Raw genomic sequence first — 15,559 nt, 5'->3', positions numbered from 1 at the left:
CGGGCCTTAAACGTCAATGCAACGGGGACCGTTTTGGGGAAAGTTTCTCGGCTGGTGGTGGGGCACCTGTGTGCCGATTTTGAACGAAATCGGGGGGGACCCCCCATTGACCCAAAATTTTGATTTTCCCGTACAAACTTTCTTATGGGGAAAAAGTGGAATTTTCCTGCAGGACTGTGTCTGGGGAAACGAGAGCTTTCGATTGATACCCATTTTTACCATAGCACCACTTTTTTGTCCGTACAAAGGCGATTTTACGGATATTTTACGAGTCTAGGGGGCTTTACGGGCCTTAAACGTCAATGCAACGGGGACCGTTTTGGGGAAAGTTTCTCGGCTGGTGGTGGGGCACCTGTGTGCCGATTTTGAACGAAATCGGGGGGGACCCCCCATTGACCCAAAATTTTGATTTTCCCGTACAAACTTTCCTATGGGGAAAAAGTGGAATTTTCCTGCAGGACTGTGTCTGGGTAAACGAGAGCTTTCGATTGATACCCATTTTTACCTCTTTGTGACGTCATTTCTAGGGGAAAACGGGTCATAAAGGTTTCCCTCTACCGGGGCCTTTTTTCCCCCTACCGAATCTGTGCTGTGCTGAATCTGTGCTGAATCTGTGCCAACTTCCGTTACATATTTGGAAGCATCTTAGTTCTTTTCTTCATAAGTCAGAGGGCTGTTCACGGACCCTGTGTGCGGTCGGACCGCACACAGCCTCGAAGCTCCGCCCACCGCGTCCCTACGTCAGCCTTCCGTCACCGCACACAGCGATCGCTGTGGCCGGTCGGGACTGGCCACAGCGGACCGTCCACCGCACGCAGCCGTGACGTCAGAACCGCCTACCCATCCCCTACCCCCACGCCTGCTGGACGTACCGCACACACCGCACGCAGCAGTGTGCGGTGCCCGTGAACACCCCTCAGGAAATCTCTGCATTCAAATAAATAAGAAGGGCAGCAATTTTGCAAATTTAAATTGATAAGAAATCACTCTGAATGTTTATGAGAAAGATTCTGAACAAAGAATTTGAAATTTCAGTCTATAAAGGCTTATCCTGTAAAACAAATCATTAATACTTTTTACCTTACCTTACCTTACCTTACTGTTGGCGGGACTTTGGGAGGCCAGACATTGACCTAAAAAAGACGAGGTCAATGAGGCCAGAGGCCTTTTGGACCCGTTCTCATCGAGCTCTTTGAATCTCGGTTATTGCTCTAGCTTAAGTAGGTATGTCATAAATATGATCAGACCAGTGACTATCAAGCCGGTTCTTGAACTCGTTAGCAGAGGTCGCCGTCACGACGTGGGGAGGCAGGGAGTTCCAGTCGTTTAGCGCCCGGACGCTCCAGTGGTTTCTCCGAGCTCTTGTCAGCGCTGTCGGTTTCGCTAGCTTCATGGAGTGACCTCTGGTGCTTGTAGAAGGAGCCGGCTGGAAGAAGTCGTCCTTTGCCAGGTTGAGGTGGTCGTTCATCAGCATGTACACCATGATTACGTCACCTCTGCGTCGTCTGTAGAGCAGGGATGGAAGCTTGAGTTTGCTGAGGCGCTCCTGATACGGAAGATGACGGATCTCCGCGACAAGCCGGGTAGCTCGGCGCTGTACTCGCTCCACAAGAAGCTGGTCTTCCTTGTTAAAGGGTCCCCAGACAATGTTCCCATACTCCAGGTGGGGGCGCACCAGCGTCTTGAAGAGAAGGGGTAACGTCTGAGTGTCCAGCAGCTCGAAGGAACGCCTGATGATCCCCAGGATCTGGTTTGCCTTCTTGATGGCCGTGGCAGCCTGCTTCCGAAACTTCAGCTGCTCGTCGACGATGACTCCCAGATCCTTCTCCTCCCCAACTTGTGCGACAGGGGCTCCAAGCAGGGAGTACTCGTGTCTGGGATTGCCGGACCCCAGATGCAGGACCTTACATTTCCTCTGATTAAAAGGCAGCAGCCAAGTCGTGGACCAGTGTTCGAGTCTTTCCAGGTCCAATTGCATCTGGGTGCGGCCCTGGGTTCCTTCCAGCCAAGGACTCGCATACAGTTTTGCGTCGTCCGCGAAGAGCTTGATATGGCATTTGACACAATCGGGGAGGTCGTTGACGAAGACAACGAAGAGAGTCGGGCCCAGGACCGAACCTTGAGGGATGCCGCTCCTTACTGAAACAGGAGCAGACCTGGCACCGTTCACGACTACTTGCTGACTGCGTCCGGTGAGGAAGGCCTCGATCCACTTCAGCAGATTCCCTCGAACCCCAAGGCCGTGCAGCTTCCGAAGTAGGCGCTGGTGGGGGACGGAGTCGAACGCCTTTCGGAAATCGAGGTAGGCGACGTCAACTGGCTCCTTATTCTCAATCAGCCGCGTCCAGTCCTCCAGGGATGACAGGAGTTGAGTAGCACATGATCTTTTCGGGAGAAAACCATGCTGAGCATCATTCAGCTGTCCCGTTTCGGTCAGGTGCTGAATAAGCCTGTCCCGGACAAATCCTTCAAGTATCTTTGACAAGACTGATGTCAGGCTGATTGGCCGGTAGTTTGTGGACTCCTGTCTGCTGCCACTCTTGTAGATAGGGACTACAGAGCCCTTCTTCCACTCGGATGGGAGCTCGCCGCTCTCCAGCGATTTCCCAAACAGCGAGCTGATGGGAGCACATAGTGGGATGGCCAGCTCACGAAGGACTCTCGAGGGGATCTCGTCGGGACCCGGGGAAGTTGACGTTTTGAGGTTGCGAAGCTTCCTCTCGACCATGTGAGGAGTTACCTCGACTCTCTCGAGGAGGGGACCTTCCCATTGAGATGTCAGGCCAGGAACGCTCGAGCAGTCTTCACTCACGAACACACTGGCAAAAGCCTCGGAGAGCACAGCCGCTTTCTCCTCATCAGAGCAGGCCAAGGAGCCATCAGGCTTCTTGAGGTCTTCGATCCCCGCCTTTGTCTTGGTCCGGGAGTTGACATATCGCCAGAAAGGCTTAACCCCTTCTTTGAGGTTGCTGACAAGCTGCCTTTCGAAGTCCCGCCTGAGTCTTCTTGTCAGACTGCGCAAGTCGTTGCAAACTCGAGTGAAGCGGGTGTGATCGGCCTCGGCATGTGTCCTGATGTAGCGCCTCCACAGTTTTGTTTTTCTATTCCTGAGTGTCAATGCCTCTCTTGTCATGTAGATACTTTTCTTCTTTCGGTGCTGTTTCAGCCTCGGGATGTGCTTGGTCATTGTCAGCTTCAGGGTGTCCGAGAAGAACTTGTAGTGATCCTCCAGGGGAGCTAGATCCATGCTCCTCCATGCAACACTCTGGAGGTCTCTGGCCATGCTCTCATACTCTCCTCGACGATAATACAATGATGGCAGGTTCAGGAGCTGAAGTCTCTCTGTGTATGGTCTGTGTCTGATGTTTCGGACAAGCTTTGTAGCGCGCCTCTGTACACGCTCGACGAGGATTTGGTCCGCACGATTAAAAGGTCCCCATACTGCATTACCATATTCAAGATGTGGTCGCACCAAGGTTTTGAAGAGAATTGGTAGAGTTTCATGATCCAGTTTCTGAAAAGATCTCTTAATGACACCCATGATCTTGCTGGCCCTGGCAGTAGCTGCAGCTGCCTGTTTCCTAAACTTGAGTTCTTGGTCCATCAGGACACCCAGATCCTTCTCCAGAGGAGTTGCTACAAGAATCCTGTCCCGCATTTTGTATGTTTGGAGAGGATTTCCAGATCCTATGTGGAGTACCTTGCATTTCGACTCGTTAAACGGCAGCTGCCACTTCTCGGACCATGCCAGAATGCTGTTAATATCCTCTTGAAGTTTGCTCCTCTCAACTGACGCCTGGTAGATTTTAGTATCATCGGCAAAAATTTTCATCGGGCACTCAGTCACATCAGGCATGTCGTTAATATATATAACAAAGAGCAGCGGCCCCAGGACTGTCCCTTGGGGGACTCCACTTGGAACTGGAACCCAGTCAGAGCATATTCCATTGATAACAACTTGCTGTCTTCTATCGGTTAGAAATGCTCTGATCCACTCAAGGAGCTTACCCCCAATGCCATATGCTTTGAGTTTGGCAAGAAGTCTCTGGTGAGGTACTGCATCAAAAGCTTTTCTGTAATCTAAGTAGATCGCATCTACCGTATGACCATCCTCTACCATTTGGCTCCAGTCATCCAGGGTGTGCAACAGCTGGGCCGTACAAGAGCGTTTGGATCTGAACCCATACTGGTCAGACGATAGCAGCTGATGGGTGTTCAGGTGGTTCATCACATGCAACATTTGTGCTGAATGTCGAGAAAAGACACGGTATATAGGGCCTTGGACACGGCGTTGTTGTTGTTTGCGTGTAGTTATCGTTATACGTCTTGGGGTTGAACTTACGTTGAAATCGAATTAGGTGCAGGTACGGTGTCAGTGAAGTCGCCATTTTGCACCGCGCCGTATGCTCAAAGTCAGGGAAAGCAGCGTCGACAGGGACCGATGGTAGGTACCATTATGACGATCGCCGAATCAGCTGCGTCGACGAGGCCGAAATTCTGGGCGAGGGACACCAGAGAAACGGGTATATATTCTTCTACCTCCATAAAGATGCACACCATTCCATGCTTCTATCCTCAGGATACTGAAATCCTTCTCCTCCACGCCGAAGCCGCCCTCCGGGCTGGACAGGCAACTTTATCTCATGAGTCATGCGGGTTGCTCCCTTGGAGCGGCACCGCTGCTCCCCCGAGGGAGCGCACTTCGTAGCTGAGTGCAGTGAGTACCTTGGGGCTGGATGGCCTGTCCTCTGGACGGGCTCAGCCCCGGTGACTCACTAAGTCATTAGGGTGCCGGGCCAGACCAATGTCTCCCCCTATATCCTATCATCCTCCCGGCTCTGAAATGGTCTCATTGGACCGAAAGGGCCTAACCCAACAAAAAAAAACAAAGATGCACAAAGACTTGTGCAACCAAGCGGTCAACGTGGAGGGAGCCAGCGGGATGCTGTGACCATGGGCCACGGCGCACCAGGGAGCACAGGGTCTGAGCGGCACTGGTGGTGGAAAGACCCCCGACTGCCTCCTTGTGTATGGCTGTATGTATATTTTGGTGAGATAGTAACAAATTCGTTTGTATCATGTCTCAGGTGCTCATGTAAAAAATACCAATTTTATCCTAAGGGGCCACTATTAGCCATTGCAAATGACAGTTGCCCCAGTATATTAAAGGTATAGGTACTGGTTTTGAAAGGATCCCAATTATTTCTATTATGGAAGCAGTTAAATGAGTGTTGATTGATTCCTGGTTGTGTCTTTCCTCTGATACTATGATCTAGACCATATTTTCAAGCAATGCATTGTTCAGCAATATATAACTGATACTTGTTTGCAAGATGAAATGCACCTGCATTAACATTGTTGCTCTCATATCAATATAAGTACACCTACCTAATGCTTAAGAAGATTTAGTCTCAACATCCTGATCAGGGGCTGCAAATACCAAGAATACCTTGAAATACCAACTGACATGTGTTTTGAACCTTTTTCAGGTTTGACTGGTGCCCTTTGCTATCCATTTGATCCCAAAAAGCAGTAAGCACGAGCTTCTTGTGAAACAAGTTATCACTAAGAACTAAGAAGAGTATTGCAGACCTTACTGGATCTCAAACAGTCAAGATGAAAGTGAAGTGTTTAGTTCGAAATCCAGATGATTACATGAGAGAGACCAAAAAGGACATCTTCAAGAGTGAGTTATTGCATGCCTTCTTGTACTTGTAGCACATTTCTATTTATTTACTTATTTCAGTGGGGTTTGCAGTTTGCTCCTCTTTTTCTAGGCATGTTGAACAGTGTGCTTCTTTATGATTGATACTTTGTTGCTTAGCTACTTAAATTTGGCATTGTTTATGCAGCATGTCTTGCCTTGGTCCTGCAAGTGTGTACAATGTACATATTACAGAATGTTTAATGATGTTTAGATCTATAGATGGCCCTTTTGCTTAAGCGACCCCTCCGTCTTCCCTGTGGCAGTGCCGCGGAACTACGACCCTGACCTGCATCCGTTCGCCGCGCCACGCGAGTACACGCGCGCCATGAACGCCGCCAAGCTGGGCCGCATGTTCGCCAAGCCGTTCGTGGGCAGTCTGGACGGCCATCGGGACAGTGTCACGTGTCTGAGCAAACATCCGAGCCGGCTGTCGCAGCTGTACACGGGCGCCGCCGACGGAGAGGTCAGTGACCGGGGGGACTGAGGTCAACCGATGGGGGGGGTTAATGCCGGCTGTCGCAGCTGTACACGGGCGCCGCCGACGGAGAGGTCAGTGACCGGGGGGCTGAGGGGGGGGCAAGGGGTAACTGATAGGGAAGTCATTGATATGGGGACATAGATCAATGGATGGAGAGGTCAGTGACAAGAGGCTGCCAGAAAGGTAGGGGTCCACTAAGGGAGGTCAGTGTGGGGGAACTGGATGGGTACAAAGGTCACAGGGTGGGTCTCATTGGTATGGGCGGGGCTGTGGGTGCAGGGTAGGGCGTTAGTTACCGTTATCGCTGTGTCTGTGTGTGTGTGGGAACTGTGTCATAGAGAGATGTAGTTCGCTGCTCCCGGTGTGTAACGCGTGGGATTACACGTGTATATGTGTACATCCGCGCGCGGTTGATGCGTCACGCGGATTGTGCACGTTTTATCAGCCCATCAGTGCGAGGGCAGCACGACTTTCCCTTGCTACTTCCTCATTAGGGGTATAATTTGGTGAGCGCACTCGGAAAAACCTGCCCCGAAAGCACTGTGTTACATCGGTCGGGATGACTGTCATAGTGGTAGTCTGCCCCGGGGCTAATTGTCCATTGTATTCACCCCTTTATAACGGGCTATTGTGGTCGTAATAACGCCAGCGCGTGTGGCCTTGGCAGTGGATTCGCTCCGTCATTCCCCGTGATTTTGCTAACACAAAGGCGGAAATCTATCGTCCGTTCCATCTCACGTGCTCCAGCCCCCCCCCCCCCACGCGTCTCCTTGTTCTGTCTCACTCCCTCCACGTGCACTAGTGAATCCCCACTCGTGGTTCACGCCCCAGCAGAGGTCAAAGGTCAACACTAACGCGCTCTGCACCCCGGCAGGTGCGGATCTGGGACCTGGCGCGCATGCGCTGTCTGCGCACCGTGCAGGCGCACGAGGGCTACATCCGAGCCATGACGCATACCAACGACGGCGCTGCGTTCCTCACAGTCGGGGACGATAAAACCGTCAAGAGATGGCGCTCGGGAGAGCTGGAGTACGGCGAGGAGGACGAGCCAGAGAATACCATCCTGCTGAGGGTAAATATACTGACACTTTACCGTCCTGCAGAGGGTAAATATAGCTGACACTTTACCATGCTGGTGAGGGTTAATACGGACATTCTACCATACTGCTGAGGGTAAATACAGACAGGGCATCGGCGGGTCGGGTCCGGTGTCCTAGGCACCGTAATAGTGATTGGGCAGGACATGTGTCGTGAGTTCGTGACAAACCTTTTTTGCTATGTGGCTTATTTGAAATGACTTTCAAAAACACCACGGGAAGGTGCTGCGCTGAGTCATACCAGTCTGTGCTCAGCTCGTCAGTTGATCAATTAATTCTCTCACGGCTATTGGTGTTCCAGCTTGTAAAGCCATCGCTTACATTGTATTTCTTTAGAAAATATCAGCAAGTCGTGTGGCGCGTCGTGACGTGTTCCGTTACCGTACCGTTTCGTGCCGCCCGTCTGTGACGATTATCGTGTCGTTCGCAGACGATTGTGACCAGTATCAGTCACGCCGTCGGCCGGGCAGAGTTCGCCACCTGCGGAGAGACGTGTCACATCTGGGACGAGTCGCGAAACGAGCCCGTCAAAACCTTCTCCTGGGGCGTGGACAGTCTCAGCTGCGTCCGGTACAACCCCGTCGAGACGCACGTGCTCGGTAAGACCCCCTGTCCCCCGCCCTCCAGCGTTACAATGTGTGCTGCTGTGGTTGGTCTATCAACTCTTCATCGTACACTGGGCTAATCGGCGGTGGCTGCATCATGTGTGTGGTTGTGTTTAACCGTGTTTCTGTCATCGCTGCTAGAACAACGTCAGTTTGTCGTGTGAAACATCCGTCAGATGTATCATACACGCGGCGTCTGAAATCCCCTATTCAGGGCACGTTTTGTCGTTGAGCCGTACTGAAGAATCCGATCTCGCGTGTCATGTTGGTTTTCTAGAAACGGTAGTGCCATCAGAGATCAGCATGGTTCGAGTCAACAGTGTTTTCTCCCTATGGGTTTCCCATTTCATATTGCGTTAGGGATGTGACGTACGGCATAGACTTTCCTCGTTTGGAATTTCCGTTATTCACTAGAAGCAATGTGGAGAAGTGTTTGCTCACGGTGATCTTGCTGGTGTGTGGTATTGCGTGCCTTTATTATCACCCATGTAATGTAACCATCAGAAGTAAATGGCTTGATTGTTTGATAGGCTATGATGTGTCTGATAACCCGTGTTACCGGTTCGTTTAGTCCTCTCGTAGGTGATTTTGTTCGACATTCACACCGATACCTGTGAGCGACAGAGGCGTGAAGCTATGAGATCGTTTGTACCCGCTGCTGATCTCCCTGCTTCCTCAGGAGTGAGTTTGTAGGCGACAGCGACCCTCTGTGACCTGTGACCTCAGGCTGACTCGGCGCTAACAGTGACCCCGTGACCCGGTCAGACGCGTACGCCAGTAACCGCAGTGTAATCTTGCCACTAACAGTGACTGCTGTACCCCGGTCAGACGCGTACGCCAGTGCCACTCTGTGACCGCACCACTAACAGTGACCCCTCCCCCGTGTCCCCCGCCAGGGCGTGCGTGCGCCAGTGACCGCAGTGTGATATCGCCACTGACAGTGACTCAATGTCCTGCCAGGCGCGTACGCCAGTGACCGCAGTGCGTGACCTCACCACTAACAGTGACCGCTCCCCGTGTCCCCCACCAGGCGCGTGCGCCAGTGACCGCAGTGTGATCCTGTACGACACTCGGGAGCAGCAGCCGATCCGACGAGTCACCACCCAGCTGCGCTCCAACGTGATCGCCTGGAACCCCATGGAGGCGTTCGTGTTCACCGCCGCCAACGAGGACTACAAGTGAGTCTGGGGGGGGGGGGGGGGGAGGAGAGGGGACGCGAAAGGCAGGGTCGGGATGTCATATGACACAACTCACTGTAAGTCAGGCCATAGAGGTTGGAAGAGAGACCGTGCTTAGAAGATTGTCTTGGAACGGATACAGCTGTTTTTTTCGAGACTGTTGGTGTTGTTATATTTCCAGGTAAGTTTTTTTTTTCAACGGCTACTTGTGTGATTTTGAGTGGGCCTGTGGCCTTCAGAAGGCACCGTGTGCCGTCTGGTTGTCGAGGGTTGTGTTCTCCGGAGATCGTTGGTTATGTTCGCGGAACCGGTCAGCGCCGAGTCATGTCCCAGTCAGTTCTGGTCCGTATTGCGGCACTCGGCCGGTAAATTCCAGTGACGCAATATCTCGGTAAATGTCCGGTACTGTCTGGTCGTCAGCAGGAAAGTCGGCAATCATTGCATTCTTTAATTACGGGGACTCCATCTTTGTCATGGAAACCCATTGACTGTGCACGTTTTACTGATATGCTACAGTTGTGGATTATGGTCGCGACTTGTTCGGAGCGCAGCAGGCATGAATCCGCTCATTCAATACCTTTAGCTATAAACAATCCGTCCATTTTCGGCAGCTATTTTTCCGATGGGACATGCACATTGCTCACCCTGTGCAGTGGTAAAGCCTTGCTCGCTCCTTTCCCGCTTCCAGCGAGTACCCGGGATATAGGTCTGACCAGTGACCATCCCCCTCCGTTCCCAATCTGAACTCGTGGGACATGCGTCGGTTTAACTCCCCTCTCCCCGTTCCCAGCCTGTACTCGGGACATGCGCCGGTTTAACTCCCCTCCCTCCATTTCCAGCCTGTACTCGTGGGACATGCGCCGGTTTAACTCCCCTCTCCCCGTTCCCAGCCTGTACTCGTGGGACATGCGCCGGTTTAACTCCCCTCTCTCCATTTCCAGCCTGTACTCGTGGGACATGCGCCGCCTACAGCGGCCGCTGCTGATCCACAAGGACCACGTGTCGGCCGTCATCGACGTCGATTACTCGCCGACCGGCCGGGAGTTCGTCTCGGGAGGCTACGACAAGACGCTGCGCATCTTCGGAGCGCGAGAGGTGAGTCCCGCGCGCCGTCCCGTCCCGTCCCATCCCGGCCCCGTCGTCCCGACCTATCCCGTCCCGTCCCCGGTCACCGTCCCGTCCCCGTCACCACCATCCCGTCCCGCCCCGTCCCCGTCTCAGAGGATGGTAGCTGGTAGACTGGGATGTCGTGAGATAACTAGTGGGGTGTTACATGGGATGTCATTGGCTGGGAATCGGTATCACGCCGTAGCAGTCACAGTCTGTCCCGCTGTTTCACACATGGCCGCCCTCATTGTAATTGGTTCCGGGTGTTTGCGTGTTCAGCATAGTCGTTAATCACCCTCCGTGGGAACACTGAAGAGGTCAATTCAGTGCGATAGTCGGGATCCTTTGTGAGATCAAATGCAAGGTTAACCCAAGGTCGTGTTGATGGTCACAGTGGTTAAGATTAACTGTATAATGTCAGGCTCACATGCCTGATAAGTGCATCATAGCAAGCCCAAGGCTATGTTTACTTTATAACCTCTGAAGTTCTCAGTGACGATGTGCATTTAGTGGATTTCGGTGGGAGTTTACCGGGTTTGATGGGAGTTTGGCGGGGTTCGATGGACGTGTGCCGCGTCCTGTGTGTCCTCCCGTGTGCTGAGCAATGTTGGACTTGTGACTTTTGGTACTGGTCCCGAATGATAAAATCTGTCCGGAGAACCGGCCAGCTTTTAGAACACTCAACAGGAAAATCATATGTTTGGCCTACTAAATGTGACAGTTTATAAAATGTAATCTCCCAATGCTATAGCTGCATGTTTTAGGCGTAATAACAGCAGTTTTTATCACATAGGCTGGAAATTTAAGAGATTTCATGTGCCAGAGTATACATTTGTAAAGGAGAACAAAATCGTTTGGACCCGACTGGGACCAGCAAAGGGCCTTATTTCCAACGTTGGTGCTGAGTGGCTCCGGCTGGACGCCGGGCGCGGTTCCTCGGCGGTTGGTCCGGCCGCCCGCCGTGGGAGAATCACTGGGACCGTGAGCCGGCGGTGGTCGTCAGTCCGGCCTTTGTGCGCCGCTGGTCGCCGGCGCCGGCCACACCCGGATGGTCTGTCTGCGGCAGACCGGCGGGCGGGGCAGACTGCACGGTCCGCCGCCGGCAGACTGGACAGGACGGCGTAACCCGGCCGGATTATGGGCGGGGTACTAGGGGACGGGACGGTCTACCATACACGGGCAGTGGACAAAGGGCACCCATCTAACCCTGCCCACTCCTCTACGGATCCAAGCTCCGGGACATTCGCCACCCGCGGGCAGCGGACAGTGAACAGCCCTCTGACCCCGCCCCTCCCCCACAGCCCCGCTCTCGGGACATTTACCACTTACAGCGGACAGTGAACAGCCTCTGACCGCCCGCTCCTCCACAGCCCCGCTCTCGGGACATTTACCACTTACAGCGGACAGTGAACAGCCCTCTGACCGCCCGCTCCCCCACAGCCCCGCTCTCGGGACATTAACCACCCACAGCGGACAGTGAACAGCCCTCTGACCGCCCGCTCCCCCACAGCCCCGCTCTCGGGACATTTACCACACGCGGCGGACAGTGAACAGCCCTCTGACCGTCCGCTCCCCCACAGCCCCGCTCTCGGGACATTTACCACACGCGGCGCATGCAGCGGATCACCTGTGTCTGCTGGACCGGTGACGACAAATACGTGCTGAGCGGCAGCGACGAGATGAACATCCGACTGTGGAAGGCGCGGGCCAGCGAGAAGCTCGGCGTGGTCAAGGAGCGCGAGCGCGCCGCGCGCCAGTACAACGAGCGGCTGGTGGAGAAGTTCGCCAGCCACCCGCAGGTGTCACGTATCGCGCGCCACCGCCAGGTGCCCCGCCAGGTGCTCACTGGCAAAAAGGAACAGCGCGCCATCCACCAGAGCCAGAAACGGAAGGAGGCCAACCGGCGCGCCCACTCCAGGCCGGGCACGGTGCCGCGCGTGGCCGAAAAGGACAAGTTTGTGCTCAAGGAGGAGGAGTGAGAAGGGGTGGAGGGGGAGGGGGGATTGCTGTCGGCGCCTGTCGACTCGGTACTGTCTGTGTTATACTGCAAACAAACGACCGTGGAGTGTGGAATATATTTGTATTTTGATCGGTCTGTGTTGTGTCGTGGGAGGCATGTGGCTGGGAGAAAACCGCGGACCTAGATAACGGGCGGTTTGACCTTGGAGCTTTTCATTAAAGCCGAGGATTTGGTGACGGTAACATAGCCTTAGGATAGGATTAAGATGGGATGCTAAATTTGGCCATTCTCAGGATTCGTAACGAGCCTGAACGGGGCTGGTTGATGATGCAAAGTGAAAAGCATTATTGGTCAAATAATCAACATTTTATTGATGAAGATCATCATCCAGGGCCGCTTGTTAAGCGTGCTCTGTTGCTGGCATTCGTCTCAGTTCACTTTGACAAGGTTGCAATCAGCTTTTTTAATTAGCAGGTCCGGCTGGATGATTCTATTTTTTTTCGCTTTCGACGGATTTCTGCTGAAGCGGTATTTGTGGTATTAGTTGCGACAGTGTAGCGTGCATTTCCGCATTATTCGCGGTCGCCGCAGTGCCGGCTAGACGGCTAAATCGGCCGGTGAGCACTCAGGTGCGCCTCTCTTCCCGTCGGCTCCCGCGGCGACCTTGGTCTCGAGCCTCCCCCCAGATTACCTTCCCTTCCCACCCTGGCGCTGCTGAGAGCTGGTGCGAACCGGCCTCCGTCTGCAGAGAGGATATAACCTCGACCTATCATCCTGACCTCGGCGGACAGAGTCCACCCGTCTGCCGTTAGCGGCGGAGCGCTGCTAACTCGGGGTGCAGATGAGCCGATTTCCCTCCTACAAGGCGCTCACTTCCAGAAGCCAATGATATCATATTGTGATCGGCTCGGAAAATTGGCATGGATTTAGGTGAAGGTCTCGCTACCTGGAGATGCCGCTTCAAGGAAATGTTGCATTTCAACGAGCTTCTTATGCATTGTAAGCCTATGGTCTTTACCATATTTGCGTCTTTGATCCATACCTGCATATCATATGACTTAACTGCTGTCACTTAGACAGTGAGAAAAATAGAATGAATTCGTTTATTTTTTAATGAACTAATACATCAGGATTAGTTTATCCTGTACCTATTATTTTTCAATGCAGGCCCAGATGCGCGTGCTGCTAACTTATTCTTTATGCAGCCGGTTTGCAGACTGTGTGATGTGGTCCGTGCCCCGTGGCCTAGGTTTTTGCGAAAAAAAGTTCATTGGCAGGTGAGAAACTGGCGTTGGGCCAGGGGCGGATCCAGAAAATCTCCAAGGGAGGGGCCATTAAAAACCAGGAGGCCCCCCCCCCATAATCCCACCTGTTGGAGGCCCCATCTTCCCACTTGTTGGGCCCCCCCCCCCAAAAAAAACTGCGTCTATTGAGCTTATCTAGCTGTTCAGGCAACATCTCAACATTTGTGCAGGCTTGGAGGCCCTCTGTGCAGGTTAGGAGGCCCTGTAAAAGTGGTCATCTCTGTGAGTATAAGAGACCTCCAAGTTATGAAAAGCTTTACCAATCTCTAACAAAGAAGTCTTCTCAGCTAGTCTTCTAAGAAATAACTAAGTGGGTAGGTTAAAAAAAAAAACTCATCGGATTTCGGCCACTTTATTTTCAGGAGGCCCCCTTTTCAGCTTTTTACTTTTTAACTTTTTATTTTATTTTTGAAAAAAATCGGCCAAGGGGGGGGCCATGGCCCCCATGGCCCCCCCCCCCTTGTATCCGCGCCTGCGTTGGGCAGTACTGCTATACGAGATAACGGGAACTTTGTTATGCATCAGTGCTACAAGTGATGCGGGTAGGAGTGTTTTAACGTCGCTTCTCATCCGTGGTTTAGATTGGTAGGTGACGCTGCGTTCTTTTTCGCATTTGCCGGTTGCCGGTCCCGTAGCTCAGTTGGTTAGAGCGTTGGACTCCGCGTGGTGAGAGCACGCGTTCCCGGTTATAACAGTCCGGGTTCGAAGCGCGACGGGCGCTCGACATTTATGGGCCTCCTGACAGGTATGGTTGCGGTTGGTGGCAGGCCGTAGCCAGGTGAAGTCAGCGAGGGGACCGGCCGTGCGCGGCTTTGTGCGCACGTTAAACTTTGGACTCTAAATTCTGCCATAGAATCGGAATTGCGCGATCGGAGGGTAGAGGGCAGGGTCATCGCAACAAGCTTCGCTTAGCGGTGGCTCTGTCCTTGTGAATCCTTCCCATCAGAAGGTTCGGACAAAATTTATAAAAAAAAAATTATATTATCGTGCTGACATTACACATTTAGGGACGAAATGACTTTGCCTACTAAGCGAAATTTCTCGGGGACCTGTGCCACGCCTATGTCGCAGCGTAGTGGTACTGCCCCATGCTGCATCGCAGTCTCCGCGTCTCTCAGCGGTTCCTGTACGCAATGCCTTCCCTAAATAAGGTGAACGAGGGATGGAAAGCAAAGTTTTAACGTCTAACATAGGGTATGGACTTTTGAGCTTTCCTTATGGCAAGTGATTTCTGACTCCGCATATGTTAGAATCATTAGGCGCCAGGTCGCCTGAGGTCAGGTCACCAGGTCGCATGTATTTGGTGCACAGCACAGATGCATCGGGATTATTATTCGCATGCATTATTCATATTCATTCATATTCGCGCTTACATAAGGCCTTGTTGATCCTTTCGACTCACTCCCGGGAAACGCAGCAAGCACCGAGCAGAGCCCTCTGCGAATACCAACCATTCGGCCGAACGAATCGCGCCCACCTGACCTTGTAATCCTACACCTGGCCCGTCTTTACCGGCGGATGTGCGATCACGTGACTGGGGAGGGTTTCGCGAACAAAGCTCAGCGGCCGCCTGGTAACGCGCGAGGCCCTGGTGGGGTGGCATATTTACGTCTGGACAACGAGGGTGCCGTGCGGCCTCGCACACTGCCGCGGGGCCCGGCCGGCTGTTTTGACTGCCTAGTGGCTGCCAGCAGCGGCGGCCGGTGCCGATGGCCGGGCAGACCGTGCTAGTCGCCGCGGAGGGCAGCGACCGCCAACAATGGGCGATCGCTACACTCGCTCGGTCGGTCGCGCCTCCCTATCGTTAGATCGGCCGGTCGCAGGCCACCGGACCGGTTCGGTGCTGTCGCTCGCGGTTCACCGGGCACCTCCTCTCTCCCGAGTGCCGACACCTCCGTCCTCCGCGCCTGAACGGCAGACGACGGGACAGATTGACCGATGACAAAAGGGGGAGGGCACTTGAGCAGACGGTTTGTAGAAAATCGTCGGGGCCGGTGATGTGTTTTTTTGTTTTTTTTTTGTTTTTAAGGATTAGATACTAAACGTTTATGTAAAAAAAAAAACATTCTGTTTGATATTTTGTTGGTACACCTTCCTATGAAAAGGCTAAGTCCAGTATGCTC

The 15,559-nt window shown here is 53.1% G+C and overlaps 1 protein-coding gene across 5 annotated transcripts; it reads left to right on the top strand.

The window, feature by feature from the left end:
• The first annotated feature begins 660 nt into the window (after positions 1-660).
• On the top strand, positions 661-12,263 carry LOC122373593 (DDB1- and CUL4-associated factor 13-like). Of its 5 annotated transcripts, none has more exons than XM_043351822.1 (8): positions 661-740; positions 5,490-5,686; positions 5,971-6,170; positions 7,060-7,257; positions 7,713-7,881; positions 8,918-9,065; positions 10,007-10,160; positions 11,753-12,263. In XM_043351822.1, exons 2-8 carry the CDS (start codon positions 5,617-5,619, stop codon positions 12,149-12,151), a joined length of 1,338 nt encoding a protein of 445 aa, XP_043207757.1. In that variant the 5' UTR covers positions 661-740; positions 5,490-5,616; the 3' UTR covers positions 12,152-12,263. The 5 variants fall into 5 exon arrangements, with proteins under 5 accessions (XP_043207757.1, XP_043207755.1, XP_043207754.1 ...); XM_043351820.1 differs by lacking the exon at positions 661-740 and adding an exon at positions 910-949; XM_043351819.1 differs by lacking the exon at positions 661-740 and adding an exon at positions 4,290-4,444.
• The last annotated feature ends 3,296 nt before the right edge of the window (positions 12,264-15,559 follow it).

Source organism: Amphibalanus amphitrite, unplaced genomic scaffold (genome assembly GCF_019059575.1).
Source record: "Amphibalanus amphitrite isolate SeventyFive unplaced genomic scaffold, NRLGWU_Aamphi_draft 001520F_arrow, whole genome shotgun sequence".
Lineage (NCBI taxonomy): Eukaryota > Metazoa > Arthropoda > Thecostraca > Balanomorpha > Balanidae > Amphibalanus > Amphibalanus amphitrite.
The sequence above is the reverse complement of the archived record's forward strand: the minus strand, read 5'-3'. Positions and strand labels throughout refer to the sequence as shown.

Bases quoted from the DNA above. Each gene is read 5' to 3' on its own strand.
- LOC122373593 (XM_043351822.1), top strand. From the start codon at position 5,617: ATGAAAGTGAAGTGTTTAGTTCGAAATCCAGATGATTACATGAGAGAG. The intron at 5,687-5,970 runs GTGAGTTATTGC...TCCCTGTGGCAG, and splicing joins CAAAAAGGACATCTTCAAGA to TGCCGCGGAACTACGACCCT. The intron at 9,066-10,006 runs GTGAGTCTGGGG...CTCCATTTCCAG, and splicing joins GCCGCCAACGAGGACTACAA to CCTGTACTCGTGGGACATGC.